This window comes from Pristis pectinata, chromosome 12, assembly GCF_009764475.1.
Source record: "Pristis pectinata isolate sPriPec2 chromosome 12, sPriPec2.1.pri, whole genome shotgun sequence".
NCBI classification, from domain to species: domain Eukaryota; kingdom Metazoa; phylum Chordata; class Chondrichthyes; order Rhinopristiformes; family Pristidae; genus Pristis; species Pristis pectinata.
Window position 1 is genome coordinate 13,247,246 of NC_067416.1, and position 24,621 is coordinate 13,271,866.

At 39.5% G+C, this 24,621-nt stretch overlaps 1 protein-coding gene and 1 long non-coding RNA gene across 3 annotated transcripts; one reads left to right on the top strand and one right to left on the bottom strand.

The window, feature by feature from the left end:
- Positions 1-57: 57 nt before the first annotated feature.
- emx2 (empty spiracles homeobox 2) lies at positions 58-6,044 on the bottom strand. Its single transcript, XM_052027873.1, has 3 exons — positions 4,868-6,044; positions 3,468-3,652; positions 58-1,237 (listed from the first exon to the last, which is right to left on the bottom strand). The coding sequence occupies exons 1-3, from the start codon at positions 5,253-5,255 to the stop codon at positions 1,070-1,072; spliced, it is 741 nt and encodes a 246-aa protein (XP_051883833.1). The 5' UTR covers positions 5,256-6,044; the 3' UTR covers positions 58-1,069.
- Positions 5,940-23,855, top strand: LOC127577016 (uncharacterized). Of its 2 annotated transcripts, none has more exons than XR_007957305.1 (3): positions 5,940-6,074; positions 20,727-21,557; positions 22,370-23,855. It is a non-coding gene; the product is annotated as an uncharacterized LOC127577016 (long non-coding RNA). The 2 variants fall into 2 exon arrangements; XR_007957304.1 differs by lacking the exon at positions 5,940-6,074 and adding an exon at positions 13,357-13,488.
- The last annotated feature ends 766 nt before the right edge of the window (positions 23,856-24,621 follow it).

Consider the following 24,621-nt stretch of genomic DNA (forward strand, 5'->3'; position numbering starts at 1 on the left):
GTCATTTTGATTTGAACAAAACCCATACATGTCTCACTAATTTGATTACTCTGAGCAGCAAATGGATAAATCTTTATTGACAAAATATGACAATGACATACTTCTTGGAAGTATAATGTGTTAGAATTGCAACAAACTCAACAAACACAAGTATTTACATTCGATAGAAGACATTACAGAGACATCTTTCACTTTAGTGTCGCAATAAACACGTATTAACAAGCTCAGTGCTTTGTTGACCCACAGCCGCCCAGAGATGGCTAATGACTTTTACTCCTAGTTTTTTGTAGCAACTTGCAAGCAAGTTCAGCCAAACCATGTCACCTCACGGGAATTCTGCTTTCGCTTCAAACTGACGAACAAAGAAAACTCCGGAATTCTCTTATAATTAAAAAAGTTTTCTTATTTTAAATAAAGGACCGAAATTGTGGTCAAAATGTTTTTTTGTTAATCCAAAGATGTCTAACTTTCTTTATTGGTTTTGTGAACATTAAAAACGCAGCACTTCTACCTCAAAGCTGTATCACAATCACGTCGACGCCAGAAGGTATAATTATTTAACAGGAGTTTTTTTTTAAACAGCAAATTTTCTCTGTAAAAAGCACACAGCTGACAGAACCTCTCTTAAAGCAAATAAGAAAAAATAAAAATAAGTCCCGCATTTTTTGTATTTATAATAATCCATCTTTTTCTTGAGCGGCTCACATGCAATTCAAGTTTGTGAAACAGGTGTGGATTTTAGATTTATGTTCCATTCAGTTCTTTATAATTTGAATTCGGAAGTGCAAAAAGTCCGGAATTGGATTAGAAGTACGCGTAAAAGCGAACTGCCTTACAATAAAATGAAGAAGTCCGCTTGTCAATCATCTTGCCCGGAGTTGATTGATTGCTGCCTCTGGACAGCTTACGGTGCGCGTAGTGCCACCTCTTGGACCTCTTCTTTACCCCAGCTGCCTCGTCACAGGAATTGCATTTTGGATGAAGTGTTTTTATTTCCCCTTTTCTACATCAGCAACTCTGCTGTTTTGAAAGTAACACTATAGTTTAACATAGATTTCTGTTTTCAGTTCTAATCGTCCGAGGTGACATCGATCTCCTCAGGACTCGCCTGTTTGGTCGCAAGTCTCCATCGATTGACATGGTGGGTCCCCTTTTTCTTCTGCTGTGCATCTGTCCCCTCCTCTTCCAACTTCTGCCGTTTAAATTTCGTTCTTCTGTTCTGGAACCATACTTTTACCTGAAAAAAAATCCCAGAAATTTCCAATGAATTCGACAATAAAAGGCAAATTATATTTGCATATTAATTTTATCAATACATGAATTTTATTGTGTGGGATTCTCTTATAGGCTTGCTCGGCGTTTATCAGTTACACAAACAATTTTCTTCTTTTTCGTAAGAACACACGATAGTTTTGATTATTGCTGATTTGCTTGGAATTGCACAGGACCGATTGGTTAGAGATTTTTCTCCTGTTACATTAATTGATTTCAGGAGCATTCATGGCGTGTAAAATATATATACACGTGTCCTAAAATTAAACCCGAATGTAAAGAAATATGTTCCAGGCAGAGGACTATTATTCTGTAAATCGTTGCACTGTAATAATTAGCTCGGTGAAGATCGGAGGGGAAAGTTTAGATTGCGTCTATTTGATTAAATAAAATAAAGGCTAAAATGCACCATCCTCCAATTCGAACTGTGAACCTGTTCTGCTGACCACCCATCCTTGTCTTTTGTCAACCCCCCCCCCCAATAATCCTACTGTCACCCCCACCCCCTATGGCGTTTTTAGAGCAATAGGAAATTCGCACAAACACCCTTTTATGTTTTTTTTGCAACCTTGCCTCATATTTTGTAGGGCGCACACTGGCTTCAAATTTCTTGACAAAAATAAATCAAAGCAATTCTAATTCCAGTCTCAGTATTCTGAAGCGAAAATCTCGACTCGGTGACTGCGATATTATAAAGTTGCGCACAAGTGTCTCGGAGGGAAAAGGGCCGCACTCCGCAGTCAACTACTTTACACACACACACACACCAGTTCTAAGATCAATGCTTTCACTTTGAAACGGGTTACGTGTGGCCATCATTTTAAAATCTGAAATTCTCCCAGATTTATATTCTAAAATCTCTATGCACCTCTCACTGAGAGCGATGGCCAGCATGCTAAAATATGGAAGAGGAGTTATACTAATTGCCTTTGCAAGTGCATAGGTGATGCAAATACCTTGCGGACATTTTTAAATCCTGAAAATAAAGATGCCAGGTTAAAGATGAAATTGGTACACGGACATCTGAGTGTGCTTATATATAAATGCACACAAACACGGATTTGCATTGGAAATCTCTTGTTCGTTAGTTGCCGCATGAAAAACAACCTGCTCTCTCTCTCTCTCTCTCTTCCCTAATTGAGGGGGAGGCTGCTGGTCTCCAAAGGGGTCTCCCTTGTTCAGGCCAAACCCGCCACCCAGACAAAAGCACCCAGCCAGCATCGATTCGCAATCACACAAAGCCACCTTAAAGAACACATTAAATAGGAAATTAAGCCTGACCGCTCCCTTGTTCGACAGGCAAATGGAGAAGGGGACCTATTTGTTCCTACTCAATGTTTTGCCCGAGATGATTTTGAAAAGCACAAAGCTTTCTAAAATGAAGCTTGTCCACAGACTTTTACAGAGTGCGAGCCCGCGTTCATGCTATTTCCTACTCAAATCTCTTCCACCTTTTTTTGTACCTGCGCACACTCCACTTTTCAATTGTCATTAAGATTTCGCGGCTGCAAAGAGCTTGCTGACAGAAATGATCTGATGCAAATATTCAACGGGACGTGAAATGTCAGATGTCATCAGTACTTCTCGGTGACTCCTTTTCCTAAGTGGCAGCGCTGAGGATCCCAAACATCATTCATATCTGACAAAACCCAAAGGCCAAAATAAACGGCTTTTAATATTCGCGAGTACAATCAGCAACAGCGCGGATCTCGGCCAGATAAATGGCCAGGTTCAACTCTAAACTATCACCTATTAGCACTAAACGTTGAATATATATGATCAACGTCACGCAAAATTGCATAATTTCCCTTCATTATTTTGATAAATATTTTAACGAGCATTTTAGGGAAATTTTAAATGAGCACACCAATAAAGAAAAGCGTCTGGAATTGCCCAGCATCTTCCCTGCACGAATATACTTGACCAGAACGCCCTACTTCTGTCGCCTCAGCATTTAGGTTAAAAAAAATCCATCCACTTTTACAACAACCCGTTAAAAAGGTATCAAAAATTCATTGAAAACTCACCAAGGCGTATTACATTAAAAACTATTGCTACTATGTGTTTAGAACCAAGTTTTGTTTCCATGTAATTTCACAGGCACAGTTATTTTGTAATGAAAAATAAAATCGTCAACAATTAGAGAGAGAGAGAGAAGCGAGTAATTTTAAGGGCAAATTCACGATTTTTCTCACCTGAGTTTCTGTTAAACTGAGACTGTGGGCCAGTTGTTTCCGTTCTGCTCCCACCACATAGTGATTTTTCTCAAAGGCGTGCTCCAGTCTCAGCAGCTGAGACGGCGAGAAGGCCGTTCGGATGCGTTTGGGCTTTCTGGCGAGTGCATTGTGCAATAAAAAGCTCTCCGGGCTTGTCTCGTTTCCTGAGAATCATAAAAGAAGTCAACAAAAAGAATTCAGGGCTGCCTTGTAACGCCACTAAATCTTGCCGCTGATGGCAGTTTTGAAAATCATTTCCAGTTTCCAGAATTCAATTCGTACAGAAGTTAGTTACATTCATCGAAACAGCAATGTAAACTTTGAAGCGTCAGCGTTATAGCCGCTACCCTCCCAACGTCTTAGCACTGCAGTTAATGTCGATTTAATTTATTGAATTCGTTTAATTTAATATCCTTCAAATAAACATAATATCTTTGAAATAAATACATCGAGCGAGAGTTATACACCACTGCCTGTCAACCTGAACGAATACAGAGTCGAAAATATTTATCGCTGCACAACCAAAACTCAGCAGCAAGATATAATCGTCAATTTATTGACCTTTACACATCAAGGATAACACTTTAATCTCCCCGTGAAGGGTAACATGAACAAAACACCGATTAAAAGTAATTAGTTTACTGGCAAATGCATTTATTTCATTTAAGAAATGTTCAGCCTGAAAAATATTGCCTTAACTCTTTTAACCCACTCGTCTCAATTCCATTTAGTAAAACAAATTGGAATGTTTTTTTTAAATATATATAATTCACTTGGATATGCGGTCACTTAAAGAGGGGGAAAAAGATGCAAAAAAATGGCGAGACGGTCGGAGTGATGGAAATCCGCAGATTTTCCCTGACGGAAGCACAGTGCAGACAACGCCGTCGGTTCCTGGCACTTCAATACTCAATAATGGGACTGACTCAGAAACGAAATGAAAATCGCCTGCAAGTGTGTTTCTAAAGCTGGCGCGAATGCGCTGCATTAAAGTGCAGTGTGTTGGAGAGATCGCCGGCCAAGGCTAAACCCGTACAAAAGCCAACAATTGCAAACCAACTATGAGCCCGCTCCTGTAAGACGTTTTCGCTGTTTGCCACACACGGCCTCTGAAGGTTGGGGAATTACAAACAGCGTCTCCCCCCACGACTTCCACAACTCTCAAAGCAGGGCAGCTCTCCGCCGAGCTCTGCACAGGGGCCCGGCAGCGAACTCCCGCATCAAACTTTCGGTCTCCTTCACTAGACTATAAGTTAGAGTGGTGCTGTACGGAGAGACCGTAAATATAGATCTGTCACGGCGGACTTGGGGAGCAGGAAATCCCTCTGCAATGCATTGAGAAAGAAAATCAAAAATCAGTGCATTAAAATTGGACGTACCTTGAAACCTGTGTCCCAGATATCTGTACCTGTGTATTAGCCATGGATAGAAACTCGAAGGGTCTCTTTGTTGCGATGCAAATAAGGGATGTGGAGAATGGGACGACTGCAGAGGGTGAGCTGCTAAAGCATGTGGAGGGACTGGGTGAACCGGTACCGCCGTGTTGGTTTGGTGAGAGACCGCGTCAGCGAACACCAGCTCCGGATTGGAGTAGATTGCTCTGCCGCTGGTATGAAAGCCGTTCAGGAATGGATTCACGGGGCTAGAGTTCGCATAGCTGAGAGCGGCTGGCCTTATAGGTTCCTCTGATCTCGATGCAGGCAGTGGACTATCCTTGGCTACTAGAGATTCAATGGTAAAACACCGCTTAGGTGTTGGCTGGAACATGGTTTTGCCAGTCAGTATATCCTCAGTGCAAGAGAGAGAGAGAGAGAAAAATGGGCGGTTGTGCGATACTCCCCCCCAAAAGAAAAAGTATTACTGCTGAGATTGAGGAAGAGTACATTAAAAGTTGGTCCGCGAACACTTTAGAAACGATGTGGCCACATAGTCCAGGGACAATCCATCTATGCGGTCACTTTATCACACGGCTGGAAAGTTGTGCAAACGACTTGTTAGTTCATGAGCTAATTAGTGCTGATATCACATAAACAGCTTCCACTGAAGCCCTGTAATGGCTTGATGATTGGTCGCTATTACTCGCCTTGAGGTTGAGGGGAGACTCTTAAGTGCGTCAAATGCTCTTTAAACCCGGAGAGGCGGATTCCGTCCGTACGGAATGGAGCGAAGCACCAGGCAATAAAGCCTCGCCGACCACTCACAGCTTCATCGTCCAGCAAGGAGTAGGTGTTTGGCCGAAACCCCAACTCGATTTGCCAAAGGTCCTTGTAAAGAAACACTCCCTGCAAAAGCAGAAATGAAACTTTTGCGGAGGCAAATTTGCATGCGTGGATTCCTAATCTGCTCCTTGAATTTTCTCCAACTCACGTCGCAACGTTCTTTAAATTTACTCCGCATCGCACAATATGTAACAGTAACGCAGGATTAGAAGGGGGTTTAGAAATGATTACTAAAACAACAAAATCTAAATCGCCATCGAATGAAAAGCGCGCAGTCTCCCTTAGTGTCGGCTCGCTCCTTGGTTTAGTTGCTGCCTCGCGTCCAGGGACCTTGTTCGGACTGAGTCCCTATATTTCTATTGGTCAGGTAGGGGAATTATGCTATTAGATAATTATATCGACTCTGCGCAGTCTGTGTGGTTCCTGGGTGCTTTAATATCCCTTCCTCTTGCTGTGTGTTAATAGTTCGGGCTGCATTAAGTAAATAATTTTTTAAAAGCCTCTGTGTATCACTCTCGATCATTCAAGAGCACACTATAAACAGGTATTTGCCAAATTCATTCAGAATGAGGGATTAAACGGGGAAACATCTTGCTAATCGGCGATTTTATTTTTTCTTCTTTCCCACTGTATTTCCGGGCGTTGAGTTTAAAAGAGAGGTTCCTCCTTATGGACAGTTGTACGTGTTTTGGGGGCAGAAATCGGACTTTCAGTAGCAGTTCTTATCAGATGTCATCGGAAATATTGAACGCTGGCAATTAGAATTTGCCCGTGCATACATTGTAATGTGAATCGCTTATCACGACTGCCGTGTGTACACTGCGGTTTTGTACAATGCCAATCACCAATTTAAAGTGGCAAAGTACCTTTCACTGTGTCCCATTGTTGCACGGCTTAATGATTGCGTTAAGGCAACGGATCATGCGATTCATGGAACTGCAGCAATTAAACCCTTAATGTTTTAAATATCGCGGTGTTTTATTCTTATGAGTTATTAATGCTGCAAGAGTGACGTCAAGGAGGCTATTTCCATATTGTTAACACTCGAAGCCGTGCAAAGAGGTGAATGGGGCCCTTATGAAATGGGGTCCTGGTCTATCACAGCCATGTTTCCTTCCTGGAGAAGTTAAAATCCTTACTGAAGTCGTGTGTAAATAAATATAAATAAATAATACAAATCTGAGCAGGTTATTTATCTGAATACTGAAGAATCACCACAGACCGCGCCTGTAAAATGTTCAAGTCTTACCTATGGGCAAGATACACACAACCTATATGAACGGACCTTTTTAATATTGTTACAATGGAATTCACTAAGTGTTTAAACATAATTTGAGCCAGCGATTCAGTTAATATTATCTTTCAATTTTATCTCAGTCAGAAAATATTTCCCTTATCTTAGGGTCAGACTTTCAGTTATTACTTAATGTTTAGTAAGAGTGACCGGGTCGACACATCAAAGACCGTTCTAGACCTGTGGTGGGGTTCGGTTTGAAGTTCTAAGGGACTATAAACCCACGAGTTTCCAAGCTAATCCTTCAGCGAAGTTGTCATTGTCCAAATAAACAGCCGCAGCTTTAGAGTTTAGTTTGGTTTGAGCGCTAGGGAAATTATGTTTTATTTCATCCCAAACAAAATGTATGAGTTGTAGTGAATTGCTTTGAATTATGCATGTATTCTGGTTGACCTCACCCGTGGTTAGAATTGAAGTACAGTACTGATACCACGAACCTAAGTTGCTACCTAATTACTACATGTTGTAATATGTTCAGAAATCAATGCAAATGGCGTTGGATGTATATTCAGAAACAATACAAAGGTTGTTCTGATTATTATATAAGCTATTTGTGTTAATACTTCTGTCCCCATCAACCGACAAATGTCACACTAGTTTACACTGATGTACCAAGATCTTGAACAAATCTGAAAACAATACAAATCCTAAAGGAAACATTGCCCGTATTACTTTAATGCGTTTCACACTCACGTTCTGAATTTATAAATAATAAAATTTAGATTTCGACTATCACCAGCCAACAACTATGCATAATAATCAACACAGTTAAACAATGTGCAATTGTGTTTATTAATAGCGGAGAGGGTGTTTATTAATATCGCCCTTTCTACAGGCCTGGGAATTTTCATTTATTCAAATGACCATATCCTAGCAAAACTAGGTATAAAAGTGGTGCTAATCGTTTTCATAAACAATCCAGTTCACATAATTACATCACCGAACCTTCCTCGCTGTAACGGAACTTCCTGTGAAATCAAGTGATGACTTTACATGATTTTAATAGGATAAGAATATTAATTAGTCTTTTCGTCTCTCAGAAACAATCGGATAGTAATTATAATCTTTAATTCAGTTTAAAAACAAGCGCCAAAACAAGTCACTTCCTCCTTAAATTTGAACTGCTACGGGCAAATAAAAATCAAGATAAACAGTTGAGCATCTGATGTGTTGCGGTTCCTTACGTTGTGAGGATTTGTCTGGTTTCTAACTTCAAGCTGATCAAGATGTGTATTTTGTTCTTAATTTAACATTCTTTTAAATCCATTATCAAATTAAACTCAATCATTTACAGGTTTATAGAGCGGAGTTTGTGGTGCATTTGGAAGATTTTACTTGACAAGATATATATATATTGTCAATATATGTCTGTATTAGTTTGCACTTATTGCTTCAGCGTGTCTAGAATATTATCTGTATTAGAACTGTATATAAATATTAAAATATTGTTATCGGTTGGTACAGTTGCACGTTATTTTAATGGCTCCAAGAAGTGTGGAGGGTCTCCATAATGGGACACTCGGATACGTATGAAGACCATGTTCAATCTCAGACGGAATATTCCCGGTTTATTATGAATTAAAGACCACCAAATAGCTGAAAATTTATGATTATTTATTCTCTTCTAATTCATTTCCTCGCCGCTCCCTCCTCTACACCCCCACCCCCCACGTCCCCACCTCTCCCTCACCCACGCTCTTTTCTGCATTTTGGGTTGTTGATTAAATTCTATTTATGGTTAAGGTAGACCAGACCGAGTATTTGCCACATGATGTACTAACCGCGCCATTCTCTTTTGCTTTACCAAATCTCTCAAGTGCTTCTATTTAAGAAGAGCCTTTGTTAAGTAGCCTTTTTTTAAACAGTAGTTTTGTAAAGTTATCCAAAGCGATTGTGCAACCTCAATAGTTATGTGGAGATATTAACAGCATTATTCAAAAATAATAGTCAGGGAAGTCAGTTAATGGGTATTCATAGTGACCTCAGTCAAGAATTAGATTGTTGTTCTCATAAATCACTAGTGCAACTTCATTTGAAGGCGCCGGTAGTATTTTATGTTCTTAATTCCTTCAAATTGCCATCAACCTGGAACTACTGAAAAAGTAATCGTTGAGTAAATCAATCTTGTTTCCACCATGGGGAAAATAAGAGTTTTGCTCAACTTGCTTGGGTAAGATTGAAATTGTACTTGGTCCAATTTATCTGTTTCTTCAATGACTGTCTACCTTTACCGTTAAGTTCAATTCTTGTATAATAAGAAAGGTTAGTGACAAAGTTAGCTTTAACGGTGCAGAAATTAGTGGCTTTGGGGGTACAATTAAATGCTTATATATACCACTTAATGAAGAATACAAGCACTGATTAATGACAAATGGGTTGCAGTGTTCAGTGAAAAACATTGTCAAGCACGTGTTTAATTCATGCAGCCAAACCTTAGCCCTATCAAAGTGCAACATGTGCTATATTTTATGGGTTTGTGATGTGTCTTTGAACAGAATTGGAGCTTTCACCATAAATAAGAGTGCCGTGAACGTGCAGATTGCAAACCGCACCTAGTGTTGATCTCTTCGGCTCTTCAAAATGCCAGCTTCAATAACCAAATCAACTAATTCATCTTAATGATTTATTTATTTTACATTATTTCAGTTTAGCTTATTGAATTGTTCACAATTAAATATTCATATATCAACTGAAAATAGTTATAATTATAGCACAATCTTGTTCGCCCAATCAAAATATTTGCATATTAATGGTTGAAGTCAGATCTGTGAAGCGCGCGCGCGGGCACATAGATGCACAAACACACTTGCAAAGTGATGGTTAGAACTCTTATGTTTTTATGCTTATAGGTGCTCGATTGTCACCCATTTTGTCAGCCGTAAAATAACGGCAGTATTAAACCAAATTAATTTAGGAAAAAAATGATTATTTCAATCATAACCATAAAGTACAAATATTCTTTTTCGCAAGATGTACAGGTTTAACTTCCAGTTGGCTGGGTAGATAAATTTTAAATCTGCAGATTCCTATCGATAGCACTTGACTGCAGATTCTATTGATAAACTGGTACAAAAAAACGAATTTATTCTTATAATCTCGCAGAACTGTAGGGCTATTCTGAAATTTTAAAAAATAAGTAGGGGACTACAGAACCTCAGCTTTTACTTCCCAAAAACTGCGAGTGAGTATTGTCATCAATTGGACATATTAATTTTAAAATAGTGACTAAAATGAAGTCAAGAAACAGATAGAATTGTTTTGAGCCCCCATTTCTGCTGACGGAAGTAGTACTAATCCAAATGAGTTAAAGCCATCGTACCAGTTTGTTGAGCATAGTTATAGTGAAAAATAAGTGTTTGTATCTACCGAGCTACTTTTTATTTGCTGCGTTAGAAATGGGTTCGTGGCCAAGGAAACTGACTTTAATTCAAAGAAGCCTGTCATAACACCATAGAAAAAATAGAGCACAGATAGAGGCCATTCGGCTCAGTGTTTCTGTGCTGGTGGGAAAAGAATTACCCAACCTAATCCCAGTTTCCCGAACCCTACGGGTTACGGCTCCTCAAGAATGCATTTTAAATGCGACGAGTGTTTCTGCCTCTACCAGCCTCCCAGCTGGCGAGGTTCAGAACCCTCATACCCTCTGGGTGGAAAATAAATACCTCATCTCCCCTCTAATCCTTCCACCAATTACTTTAAATCCATGTTCCTTGATTTTTGACCCATCTGCTAACAAAAATGGGTCCCTTCCACTTATTTGACCTAGGCCCCTAATTATATTGTGCACATCAATCCAATCTCCCAAAGCGTCGACGATTCCTTTGCCTCCGCAGATGCTGCTTGACCCACTTTTGCTCCAGATTTCCAGCATCTGCAGTCTCTTGTGTCTCAGCCCAATCTCCCTTCAGCTTCCTCTGCTCCAAAGAAAATCAGCTCGGGCTCTGTTTTTGTTTCGTAGCAAAAATGTTCCAATCCTGGCAACTTCCTCGTAAATCTCCTCTTCACCTTCTTCAGTACAATCAGATCTTTCCTGTAATGTGGTGACCTGAACCATACGTAGTACTCTCGCTGTGGTCTAACTATTGTTGTCTACAATTCAAGTATAACCTCCCTGCTCTTATGTTCTAAGACTAGGCTAATTAAAGAGAAGCATTCCTTTTACTCCTTAAATCATCTTATCGCCCTGACCCGCCACCTTTAAGGATCTATGGACACCGTCTCCAAGGTCCTTATGTTCCGCCACACCTCTCTGGTAGAAAAGATTCACACCAAATCGGTTTAACAACGCCGAAATGCAAGGAATAATCCTGACAACGAAAGTATCCAAAAAAGTTTCATACATTGCGACTTTACTGCTTAAGACAATTCTTAGCAGTGAACGTTATGCATTGCCACTGTTTATCGTCTTTTTTTTTGCATGTATCATTTAAACATTAAATTACGTTGCAGAGGAAATGACTGATTTCATCTAATATTTTTCAGGCATAGAGGTGTATCGCATTCACTGCTGCATTGATGTGTTAAGTAGTTTTGTTAATTATTATTGTCGAGGAAAAACATAATTCCAAACCACATTCTCATCTTAATGTCCATTAAATTATTGTGCATGTCTTCAGTTTTAAAGTCACATATTTTCTATTGTGTCGAGGTAATGTGTTTTTCAGTTTGAAGTTAAAATAACTGAAGTGCTTTTATATCGACTGTGCTGGATGGCTTCTCTGCTAATATATTTGCGCAGACTGCCACCTAGTGGTTTATTATTTTGGATCCCGTCAACAATGATCAGTCAACACATACTTGATCAAATCATTGTCACACAAAAATAGTTCTAAAATAAAGTGAAATGACTTTTATCTTAAAATATACTGATGCACCCAGAATGTGTTCACATATTTATCATGTCATTCACAATGTAATTCCATATCATTCCGGAAGTCCTGTATCTTTCGTGAGCAGGTTATACATATAGTAGTAGTCAAGACTATAAAGCAAAAGTGCACTTTATTTCTTTTAGTCAACTTGTGGAAGATTCATGAATCCATTTGGAAAAAATATCGCCGATTTCTATATCTATGGTTTCCCTTGTATCTGTCACTCGCTCTTCAAAATGCAGTCACACATCACGGGCGTTATTCAGTTGTCTTTCTTTGGAACCCTGGATAGTTGAAATTCCTCTTCTGCTGCATTGTGCGACCTTAATGTAAATAATAACTTGACCGTCTTCCTCAATTTTATTGTGCTTTGTGTTTCACTGATAAGATAGAAGTTTGTGCTGAGACTGCCAAATCAATTTTTATATTGAAAGAATGCAATGGTGGTAGTTGGAAAGATCAGGAAAACTTCAAGATTCGTCACGAATATACAACCAAACCGCGTATTCACTCAATGATTTTTTAAAATGTATACCTGAAATAAAACCAGAAAATGCCGGGAATACCCTGCAGGTCAGGCAGAATCTGTGGACGAGACACAGTTAACATTTCAAGTTGAAGACACCCATTAAGTGTTATGAGCATTTTCTGTTTTAGTTGACTATTCGTTTAAACTGGCTTTGTATTGTATAAGGATTCAGATTAATTTATCAACCAAATATTTCGGTGCGTATTTTAAAAATTCTTCAAGGGTAGATTTAATGTTTCGCTTCGTAAAACAAAACAAAATGATGCCTTTAAATGTGCCAATAGTTCAATTCCTTATCGACAGGAAAAATCAGCAGGTGCTGCTTACAAAAACACAGTGGTTGCCCGATTACGTGTTTGACTACATGCCAAATACTACAAAACCTTTCAACATACACGTTGCACTTATTTCATTTGGCGATGTAAACGTTTGTCACATCAGCCAGGGAAACAAAAGTTTGTTCTAGTCTCTTGCATTCTAATCAAAAGCGTTGGTGAAATATTTTCCAACCTGCAATGTTCTGATTTTTTTTAATGTTGATGATACACTATTTTTGGTTAATCCAGTAGCGGCGGTTTCATAATGGTTCCAAAGTTGTTGGTGGAGAAAACAGCATAAAAAAGCGTGCAGTTTCAGTGCATGTGGCTACCAAATGTGATCTTAACTACTGCGACTATGCACGTTTCTGTGTGCGCTGGGGTTGGAATTAAATGAACTTCCTTTCACCATATCCAACATGCGCCACCCTTTGCTGGAAAGTCGGTTAATAAAAAAAAGAGGTGGTTCTGCAATGCCAATTTATGAGCATAACGTGCAAGAACTGGGTGATATGGTGTCCGTTTCACCACATAATTAAATCCAGCGAAGTGAGGAGCGTAAAGCAGTGCCGCAAAACGCCTCAAATTATAACATTTCGAAACAGTTTCACACAGCTTTCACTGCAAGCTTCCCAATTCCCAAAGCATGTTCGTGAGAAGGGCAAGGATAGTCATGCTTAGGATGGCCACGTCTTATAAGCAGTCCGATCAGTGTGTATTTTTTAAATTATTATTAGTTTGCACGGTTCTCCAGAAGACTGGGAGATTACGTAAGTAACCACTTTGACTGACAGTGCAGCATAAAAATGCTGCAAAGATCTGCGTGGCTGCATTTAGGTTGAATTAAACATGACATATTGTTAACCAAACTCATGTTGTTTAGGACATGTACAGCGTAGCGCTGAAAGGGAGCGAATATCTCCAGTCTTTCTAACGCTCTGTCAGCTGAATACCTGCCCCACTGACTATAGCGAGATGGAAACATTAAACGTAATTAGAAATGGCGCTTTAATAAAACAGGACACTCCTCGGTATCCAACAATATTGACAGTGTAATTATGTTTTAGAAATACTGTAAAGCTGAAGGATTTTTTTTGTCAGTGCTAGTATTATATAGCATTATTGTTCATACCCCTCTCTCTACAGTTTATATCGAAAGAACCTACTTGGAAAAGTTTGTTTGATCTTATTTGCACCTTAATCGTACGATGTGATAATTTGGGGACTCCACCTAATTGCGGAGGTGGGACTTTGATCTCCTGCGAATTTTAACCAGCCTGTCCCTTCTTGTACAGCCTTTTATCTATCATACCTTGTTGGGGAAGTTCTCAGGTTTACTTCCCAAACAGAATCCCGATTTGCTTTTAATTAAATGTTTTTTTAATTGCTCCTCCAGTACTCAGCAAGCAGAATTGAGCGAAGAGTGACTGTATATCAGTCCTGCGAACGCGTGAAGCAACGAAACGTATTCACCATAAACAACCTGTTTGCAGTGCTAGAGAGCAGAGTTAATACCAACATTCTCCCGGTTGTCGGTGGGTTTCTCGAGGGTTTAAAATACTGTCCAACAGTTTAAGTGTTCAGAAACTCTTCCCGAAGTGGGCCTCGAAACTAATGCGCTGTTTAACATTGACTTTACATGCTGGTGATCAGGACTTTGTCGATGGCGCCTTTTAAAAAAAATGGCTCTTTCTTAAGACTGTAAGATAGCTTGGGCTAAACTTCTATCTCAAGAAGGCAGATTGCAACTTACTTGATGTTATTTTAAACGTAAATTTTTAACACCTACTTCAATGCCTGCGGTAAATATGGTTTAACTATGGACCCAGCACCAAACAGCCTCACCGCTTGCAGCCAATCGGCTAATCTCGACAAAATGAGCCAACATGCCTGATGATTAGTCAAAAAATACAGTCTTCTTGAGTAGACTGATTATTCCAAGTTGGCTAAATCTTCTTTGAATAGTTATTGCAACGTCCTGTGGCCAGAAATCAAATTTGATATTTTTAACTAAAGACTATTGGATTATTCAGCATTGTCTTGAATATTGCTTTCCTTGGAAAGAGTTTCCAATTAGACCGCTATTAAAAGCACAGAATCCATGGTGTTATCTCCTCACACAACTCACGTACAAGGCTGAGTGCAATAACCGCCAAAAAACCAAACCTTCATGAACTCATCAATCTCCGTATCAGTTTAGTAATACGGAGGTCCGACTTAAAATAGACAAAATATGTGGCTCCACAACTGTGAGGTGAAAATACATCTGTTCTTTAGCAATATCGAAATAGCTTGTGTTTAACTAACGTCTTTCATGACTTTAGGATGTCCCAAAGCACTTCACAGCCAATTAAATATTTTTAGTAATCTAGTAAATAGGGCAGGCAGCCTATTCTTTCAGTTTAATCCATACTATTTCCACTCTTTACATTGACTATTGAGTTGAATTTCTGATTATTATGGTCATACCAAGAGGAACATTCTTGCAGCTGTAGGCTTAGTTATTGGAACTGTTTCATCCGGTACAGATGATCAATGTCTCAATGTCTCAATGTCTCTTTCTATTGTCGTTACTTGGTTTTCCTCCTCCCCCCCCCCCCCCCCCCCCCCCCCCCCCCCCCCCCCCCCCCCCCCCCCCCCATTGTAGCTGGTGAAAGATGTCCACAAATCATTTAGGGATCCTGAAAGTAACCTTTCCTGGGATGCCCTGGGGTTCACATACCATTTCCCATAGATTTATGGCATCCTAGCCTACGATATTCGGACTGCTTTCCAAGCATGACATTTGGACGTTGGTGGAGATAGCCTGAAATATTAACACAATGGAAACTGTATCACCTTCAAAGTATACTTCCAGGATTGAACAAATAAAACTTCACGGAATTTATCATTTGCACATATCTTCAATGAAAAGTTTACTTCAACATTGGTTTTCCTTAATAAAAATCTATGAGAGGCATGTTTTAACCTAGTAGGACATGTTTATTACTTGAAATACCATGGTATCTATATATCTTCCAAGCGCACCAATAGCGTACCGTCCCCTTCCTGTCTTGCCACGTGATAAAGGCACAGTTGAGCTTGCCCGAACAGTTTTGACTGGAATTATCTAACCACCCCTGCAGATATTAATAAGCACCTTATTTCGATCTTATAGAGAACTGCTCTAGTTATACCTCATTAAACCAATTCGCCATGAGCAGAGTAAACACCAATTTCAATTGCAGTAAATTGTCGTCATGGATATGGTGACACCTGCGGATATTATTTAGGACACAGTGTTCATGGCGTAATGTTTTTTCTCCCTCGGCCAGAAAGTGCGTCAAATTGTTTATAACAGGATACTGTCCTAATTCTATGGCCTGTTTATGAAGTAATTCAAACTAAAAGCCATAATGACCACGCCTCTTGAACGATAAGTCTGTTAGGAAATAAAGTTTGTTTCAGTAATTGAAAATGAAAGATTTCTTCTTTCATCTATACATTTCTCACTTTAAAGCAGCATTTTAATTGCCTTGATGGCTCTTAATATGATTACTTGGAATATTTTTCAACTTAACCTTAAGATACTTGAATGGTAACAATAACTAGAGGCCTTGAAGTGGTACCTGGTGTAGATCAGAGACCTTCAAAACTCTCTATGATGTGAAGCTGAAAACGATTCTGTTGTGCGGTTGGTGCAGTCCCTGGATTTACACTTACAGATCAGGCCAATTCTTTTGTCAAATGAAAGTCTTGGACTACAAGAAATATTGTTACACGCAATGCACATCCCATGCTTAGTTGAGTGCCGGACTAAATATACTTTTTTTTCATTTCCCCACTAGCTTCTTAATAATAATAATCAGCATTAATCTAATAGTCCATGGAATTAATTGTAAAAGCAACCCCAAAGGAAATGAGCGCAGAAGAGTACAATTTAGCTAATGTTCAAATGAGAACTAGTAAATGACTGAATAATTTTTTCATAGAACACTTCATGGGCGAAGTGTATTTGAAAATATAACTATTCAACCAAATGAAACAAGAAATCATTTGTTCCTTCCGCAGTACTTTATTCATAATGGACAAGTTGGGTTGTGGGCGCGTATGATCTCTGCACGACAGAATTGTGCATGATTGTCAGCCATCTGTGCACAACATGTGACAATACTGTAATGCTGTTGGTGTGCCTGATTATCGGTGTGTGATTAAATGTAAAGGTTCATGAAGTTTGTATGCATGCGTTTATATAGCAATGTGCCTGTAGGTAAGGAGCACTGTGCATTTGTATCATCGTGCGTTTATATATTTGTGTGACATTCATTGTAACTTGTCCCTCCTATCTATGAGGAAACTGCTGTATCCAAGTTGTTACGAACCTCTCTGGGTGGCACTGAAGGTAGATTTTATCAAGTAATTTTAATCAGTCACATCCTTTCAAAGATTTTAAAAGGATTATTGTAGTCTTGATTTTATATGAAACTGTGATCACAAATGGTTAATTAATAGGCTCTGTTTCCGCCTGTTTTAATGTGTGTACTGTGAACAATAACCTGAAAAGGCGCGGCTTGCATTATAGTCAATTGAAATACTTTGTAAAATGTTACTTGCGCTTCATGTCCTTTAATTAACACTCTTTATACCTACAGATTGACATTGAAACACATGCAATTTATTATGGAAACAAATATCAATCGATCTCAGCACCACTAGCGAGGAGATGAGTAAATTTACATCAGTGATTAAAAACCTCCAGATAGTTTATACAGCATTTGATATTGGTTAGTTATGTTCAATATTAACTGCAGAATACAAACTGCAGATAAGTGTGAGCAACTTTGCATCCTAAATGGTATAGAAATAATCCAGTATGTCTGATGGAAAGATTGAATATTGGAAAGGCGAGAATAGGAAGGGTTAACGTCTCCCGCCAAAACCAATACAGTCCCGAACTTTGGATGAATGAGTGGTATATAAGGCTTGTGAAACTGATCTCCACAAACCGGTCAATTTCATTCCGACCCTTGGTCAATGTCACAATTCAATCAGGCCACCGCCAGTGTCTGCACCTGTCAACGTTACAAGAGAAACTGCAAATTATTCGTCACGATGAAATGACGAGAGGATAGTTTCCAGTGAGAGCATTCGCGCGAGCCAATGTCTATAGCAATTATAACGATAGTTTCAAATACACATTTATCCGAGGAGTTAACCTTCCAAGTTTAGGAATTCTGCTAATTTGGCAGCTCGAAGCAGAGTTCTCCCAGGCGGCACTAACAACACTTCTCAAGTCTGTAAAGGAATGTTGCCCGGTAAAATAACGAACTGCTTGATTCGTAGCTAATGACGGCGATTCATCTAACGTTGCTTTCCACGATTAACATCCATCTTGCATTCCACGCTATGTTATTACATGGAACAATAACCATAGAAACTTTTTGCCATAATGGAATGTAAATTTGGTTCGCCACACTCCAATGGTTTCCCACATGTCTGAAGTCTACAGAAATATGTAAAAAGTCTTTGCAATGGAACACCCCCAAAAAATGTACCAACCTCAGGAAGAACCCCCTGACCTGCTTTATTTTACTCGCCCCCTATCATGTATAATAACTACTCCACGTACATCGTGATTGGTGACCCTACTCTTAATCACTTGGGACCATTTGGAGTGCAATTGAGCTATGCGGTCTGCATGCCGTGCCCTTGGTGTATTGCCGTTGCTTACATTTTAACTTATTGCATGGAGGTTTATGTTTAATTTAGTCACTTTGATTGTAATTTGAATTTCACCTGGGGGGGGGGGGTGGTGTTTGTCAGTCAATATTCGCCAGGCACTCGCGATGGGCGAGTATGTCCGTTGTGCACAGTGCCACTCTACTGGCCAATGTACCTACATGAAATTAATTGCGGGTAGAAGGCGAGGAATGGGCGGGCACATTTAACTGCGCAAGTGAAGTAAAGCCCTCTACTTTATTAGGAACTCTAGACGTGGAGAGCCCACAAACAAACTCCCGTCACAATAAATGTTATCATACAAGTCAGGGACCTGTATTGGTATATAGGTGTAAATTATAACTCCAGGAGAGACAGCAAAAAAGACCTGCGTGGTGGAAAGAAAACGTGAGATCCTTTTGCGAGGAGGGAAAACGGAATATTAATGCAAAAGTGAACCGGTTCCAATTCATGAAATCGTTGAACCCTGATAGGACTTTTCTTGGTCGCCATGTGTGCAAACTACTTTTTGTTTTAATTTATTCACATACTATTGAGCGGGTTTTACTTTGCACAGTCTGTGGCATGTCACACGCACGGCCCTCTCTACTTCTTACATGTACAGTAATTATTAACATATGTCCTTATTGTCTGTACTTGGAAAGGCACCACGCCAGAGACAGCGTTTCTTTTACCCCATGGCTACACTTCCTGTTAATTGTATTTCCTCTGCCTTTCTGGGCTTAATTTAACATTCAATCCACAGTAACTCCGTCATTTATTTCAAATGGGATTGCCCTAAACGTTCACATCAAAGATTTTGTTTTACAATTGAAGGACAATAGGACAAATGTGTAATCAGCGTTCAACGTTTGGAAACCATGCTTCAATATATTCGGGTTTTGTTTTGTACTTTTTGGTGACAGATAAATGCTGTGGAGCATTATTACGCAATGCTAGCGAATGTCTTCAGACATCGAACGAATTCCGTGTAGCCTTTTACTGCGATTTAATGGCACTCAAAGGTGCGCTACTGATCTCATTCCATCGCCTTCATTTTTCTCCCTCGCGTATGCAATGCAGCTGCACTGGGAGGTGTAGCTTACCTGTCACTTTGATGGAATTAAAATGCAAAGTTCGTTGTTATTTCAGAACATCAGAGGATAAAACGAGGCATCTTGGCTCTCGGAAAATTGTGCTACAACTGAATATTGTAGACCTCCCATCGATCAGTAATCCATTGTAAAGCAATTGGTTAGAATTGAATTTCTTTTTGCTATTTCTTTTTACTTCACACCAATAATATCTTGGCACCCCAGCCTCTCTCTGTTGTAATCACTTTACGAAACAGGTGCCAGCATTGTTTGTACATAGAAGGAGGTGTGAAAGAGTGTTCTTTGAGAGTGAGTACGATTGTGCGAGAAAGAACATGCCCAAGTGTCAGTATATGTTTAATAGCAAGGTGGATGTCAGTGTGACAGACCCTGTATGTTTGACAGAAAGAGAGAGAGACAGCAATGAGGAAATTTGAAACAAAAGCGGAAATGCTGGAAATATTCAGTAAATCAAGCAGCATCTGCGGAGAGAGTCAATGCATAAACGCTGCAATTGCAAAGTAGTGCAATAGTTGGCTCTTTCACTTTATTCAGAGTGTAAGTATGATGGAAATTTCCAGCCGGGAATTAAACTCAACGAAACTTGAAGAGGTATCAAGCCCTTTTATTTCCACACCGCACAAGTTTGCTTGCACACTGAATTTGTGATGTAATTTCCCTCCATAGATGCTGCCTGACCTGCTGAATTCCTCCAGCATTTTGTGTTCGTTCCCCGTGTTTGTAATTCTGCATGTGAATGTCCGAGGGTGTGTCAGCCGTTCACGTTGCTGCAGTCTTAAGTGTGAGTAAATGTGTGTGTGTGTGTGTGTGTGTGTGTGTGTGTGTGTGTGTGTGTGTGTGTCAGTGTCTTGCTCTCTTCCACATATATAGCGATTTCATTGCACTCAAGGGCAAGGGATCGATAACACTGACCGATTTGAACAAGAAACAAATGCCAGCACAGTAAATAATAAAAAATAGCGCCGACATCTCATGTAGTTGTAGCGTTCGTTAAACAGCAAAATAAAATCATGTCCTTGCAGGAAGAATAACAAGCATTTGCAAGAAAGTATTCAGCGTACAACTCTGACAGGCGGTTCATCAATGTCTTCATTAAACTACAGCATGGAACAATAAATAATCACGGGTTTATTTCTTTTTTTAAAAAAAAAGCAGAACCCCAGATTTGAATTAGCCTTGTGATTTCTACCTTGCAGATAACGCTTTTCCTTCTTATTGCCGAGGGGTCGACCACAAAGGACTGGCTGCTGCTAACTACCTCTGATGTTCGCTACAAAAGAAATTCTCAAAGCTAATTCTAAATCAGCTGCGGGACAATTTGCATCATTTTAATAAAACACTTCTACTTGGAAGAATAATGTACCTTAACGAGCAAAAATGGGTCATCGTGGCACACCACAACTTAATGTCGCAAAGAATGTCAGCAGGATAATCAAGAAGAAAGATCAAAGATAAACGCAAAACAACTTAAACTCAGGAAACGGCACATTTCATACATCTAGGTCTTGTAGTTAATCTCATGGTCTAATCTTCATGGCAGTTTATCTTCATCTCAACTATTGGAAGAGTCCAATCTGAACCAGCAACGAAAACGTAATGAACCAAAATATGAAAACACAAACAGTCTGACAACGTTGAAGAGTTCTGCCGTTTTTTTTTCCCTGTTGGGTTTCCGAGTTAGAATCACCGGCCTTCTGGGGAACCATAAATGGCAGCAACTCCCCAGCCTCTCCTCGGCATTGCGCTTACCCCCTGAGCTGCGATGCCTCTGGTAGCTGGAAGGCTAAAGATAAAGCATTCCAGAAAGCCTGTTCTCAAAATCTTAGAACAGTTCTCGCGCGGAGTTTGCAGTATCCCCCGGCACATCAGCCGCGCCTACGACAGAGACACTCACTGCACATATACCGCGTACGGGGTTACCGCTGCAGTCCACTTTAAATTATCCTCTGCCCTGGGTTGATTCACTTCTCGGAACTCCAGCGGCCTGCCGAAAGATTTCCGCTAATTCTTTCCAAGTGGCACACAAGGTAACGAATTCCCTTTTTTGACTCCAATTCAGCAAAAGTAAACCAAACTTTAGGAAGCTGCGGCGTACAAACGACACCAATGTTTTCGTCTAACAAAATGTAAACGTCCATGCGTTAGATTCTGTCGGAAGTTTGTGAAATCGGTGCACCAAATATTCTGGTAAAGCGTACTTAATGCATAGACTGTGCAGAGCATCTATAGGTCACCTCACATCATAGATTTGAAGAATTATTTATTTATTGTACACGACGTGAAGGTCCTAGGGACTTTGCTCAGCCTTGGCGTATTAGAAATGTATTTCCAGTTGGGATTGATCAGTTAACGAAATGTTTTTCAGTCGAGAGTCCTACAAGTGCTACACGTTTTTCTGAGTGTCTCCAAAATAAATGAGAAGCAAAATGGAACGAATCGGAGGCGGAACATTTGGAACGGTTGAGCTAAAGGCTTGACATGCATTGGGGGTGGTGGGGAGGAGGGAAAAATGTTTTAGCCCGCGAATGCCGTTCAATTTACGAAACGCCGGGAGCATAATACAGTTTGAAATAACTTATTCGTAAGAAAATAAGACATTGGACAATGAGGACAGTGTTTGGCTCCTCGCCTCTGTTCTCCCGTTCAATAAGGTCAAGGCTAATCGTTTACCTCAGCGCCACTTTCCCGCACTAACCCCATATCCCAGAGTATCCAGAAAATCTGTCAGTCTCTGCCATGAATATTGTGGTAACTATTCTGCCATTGCAGAGTCTCAGGATTATTTTTGGTGCAAAGTAAATATTTTTAACTTAAACATTTTGTTCTCGTCATTATTTAGGTGTGGATATTAGTACCGTCGAGTCAATGGAGAATGCCTAACCGGGAACAAGGCCATTCTGAGCTGCCACAAGAAGGTTTGAACTCATCTCTTTCTGCCGACATTGCCGCGCCTTTGTCGAGGGATTTACGAGACCAACGATCAGGGAATATGTGCAGCATAAATAACCCCGTCCCGAGTGACGACCTTTTCCTTAAAGAAACGAACAATTTTTACTATAGTTTTCCATGTGCTTTTTATCAAGCGCTTGTACTTTAAAGATATGATTTAAGATCCCTAAAGTCTGCACGTTTGTTCGTTTACTGAGACGAGGAAGTTATCAGCGAAAAAAAAGACTTGCAGCTCCGATTGCAAAAGTGTTACTGAAAATTGCCAAAAAGAAATGCATCTTGCAATGAGACTTTTCTGATTCAGATTTGCTAATACGTCTTGTTTGTTTGATAATTTTAGACAAGGACGTATTGGTGTTGTTATTGGTTTATTATTGTCGCTTGTACCGAGGTACAGTGAAAAGCTTGTCTTACAAACCGATCGTACAGGTCAATTCATTACACAGTGCAGTTACATCTTGTATTTCGATCATCATGAATGTGTATTTACATTACTTTATATAAGAACGTTTTCAATTGAGATTAACATGTACATGTACACCGCCCCCTTTCCTGAAGTCAATGACCAGCTCTTCTGTTTTTTTGACATTGAGGGAAAAGTTGTCGTCATGACACCATTCCACTAAGCTCTCTATCTCCTTCCTGTACTCCGACTCATCGCTGTTTGAAATACGGCTTACAACGGTGGTATCATCTGCAAACTTGTAGTTACGTGGTTGTATTTCGATCATCATAGCGATTGAATAGTGCCCCTCCTTCCCCCTAATTTTTTTGTCAAGGAAATGTTTTAAGAATTGTGCCATGTCACACATGGATTATCAATCCCTGTGCAGGCTTCCACGTTTGCCACGAGCATTATTGAAGTGGGAAATGGTTATATTTTTCTCTATGTCATCCAATGCGGCCACGCACGGATTTTGTTGTATTTGAAGTAGCGCATCTGAAACTGCTTTGGGGTTGATAATTTCATTGGTTGATTGGAGCATGGAGGGACATCATCAATCCTCAACCAGTAATATTAACGATAATGGCTCATATTGGGGCACAATATGGATCAGGTGAAACAAAACCACAATGGCTCATATTGGGGCACAATATGGATCAGGTGAAACAAAACCACTGGCTATTGGAATTTCTTTACGTTTCAGAATACAGCTACAATAAACGATCTCAACAGTAATAAAATAGTGTGGTATCATACGACATTCTTAAAACGTTATTGATCATTCATTTGAACAACATAGCGGTACATTGTAATAATTCAAATCTTTCACGGGAGACGTTGCAATGTATGAACAGATGCATTTTTTTAACAGCAACTTTGTTGGCAGGGAGCATCCGAAAATCGAATCTACAAAAGCTGCAAAGGAAGAGGAACAAGAGAGTAAATAACCTATTATAAAGCGTCTCTCCATTAGATACAGCATCAGTTTGGTCGTAAAGGCACGGCAGCAGAAAATTACATATGTGAATATATATATATATATCAACTACATATATGGTTTTTGACCAGTGGTGCATGTGCTCTTCTTTAGAACAAGTCCACACGAGGCCTTTACGCGGGCGTTTTCTAATACGCTTTAATGTATAATGAGGTCGTTACTCTTGTCATTCAATTACATTTATTGGATCCCTTTTTACATACTAATTCCAAATACGTTTCACTCTGTTTAGGGCGCCTTCGATTTCGTGAGAAGGGGATTAGTTAATCTCATTTGAAAGAGTTCTTATATAAAGTAATGTAAATACACATTCTAATTGGTGGGGCATGAGGAGGATTATTCAGTATTGCTGCCAAATGAAAAAAAAATCAACTCATTTTTCCGTTCACTAAAATTAAATGGCAGATCAGAAAATTAGACATTTCAAGCTTTTAAGTCATCAACATTTTCCAATTGGTTAAAATAAATTCCAGGGTATATTTTTTGGAAACCATTATTTTAATAAATAAGCCTTCGCGCATCTAAAAACTGCGACTAAGACATAATGCAAAGTCCAGTAAAGGACATATTTAGCTATTGTTCCTAATATTTACCATTGCAATACATTTCAGCAATTTATGTAAGATTATATCTCTTTAAATCGCATTAATATTTGAGGCACTATTTAAATTAACCAAATAAAATTTGTAGAATAACCAGG

Coding starts and splice junctions, on each gene's coding strand:
- emx2 (XM_052027873.1), bottom strand. CDS start 5,255: ATGTTCCAGCCAACACCTAAGCGGTGTTTTACCATTGAATCTCTAGTA. Junction 3,653..4,867: donor TCTGGGACACAGGTTTCAAG/GTACGTCCAATT, acceptor TATGATTCTCAG/GAAACGAGACAAGCCCGGAG. Junction 1,238..3,467: donor TCAGTTTAACAGAAACTCAG/GTGAGAAAAATC, acceptor ATTTTTTTTCAG/GTAAAAGTATGGTTCCAGAA.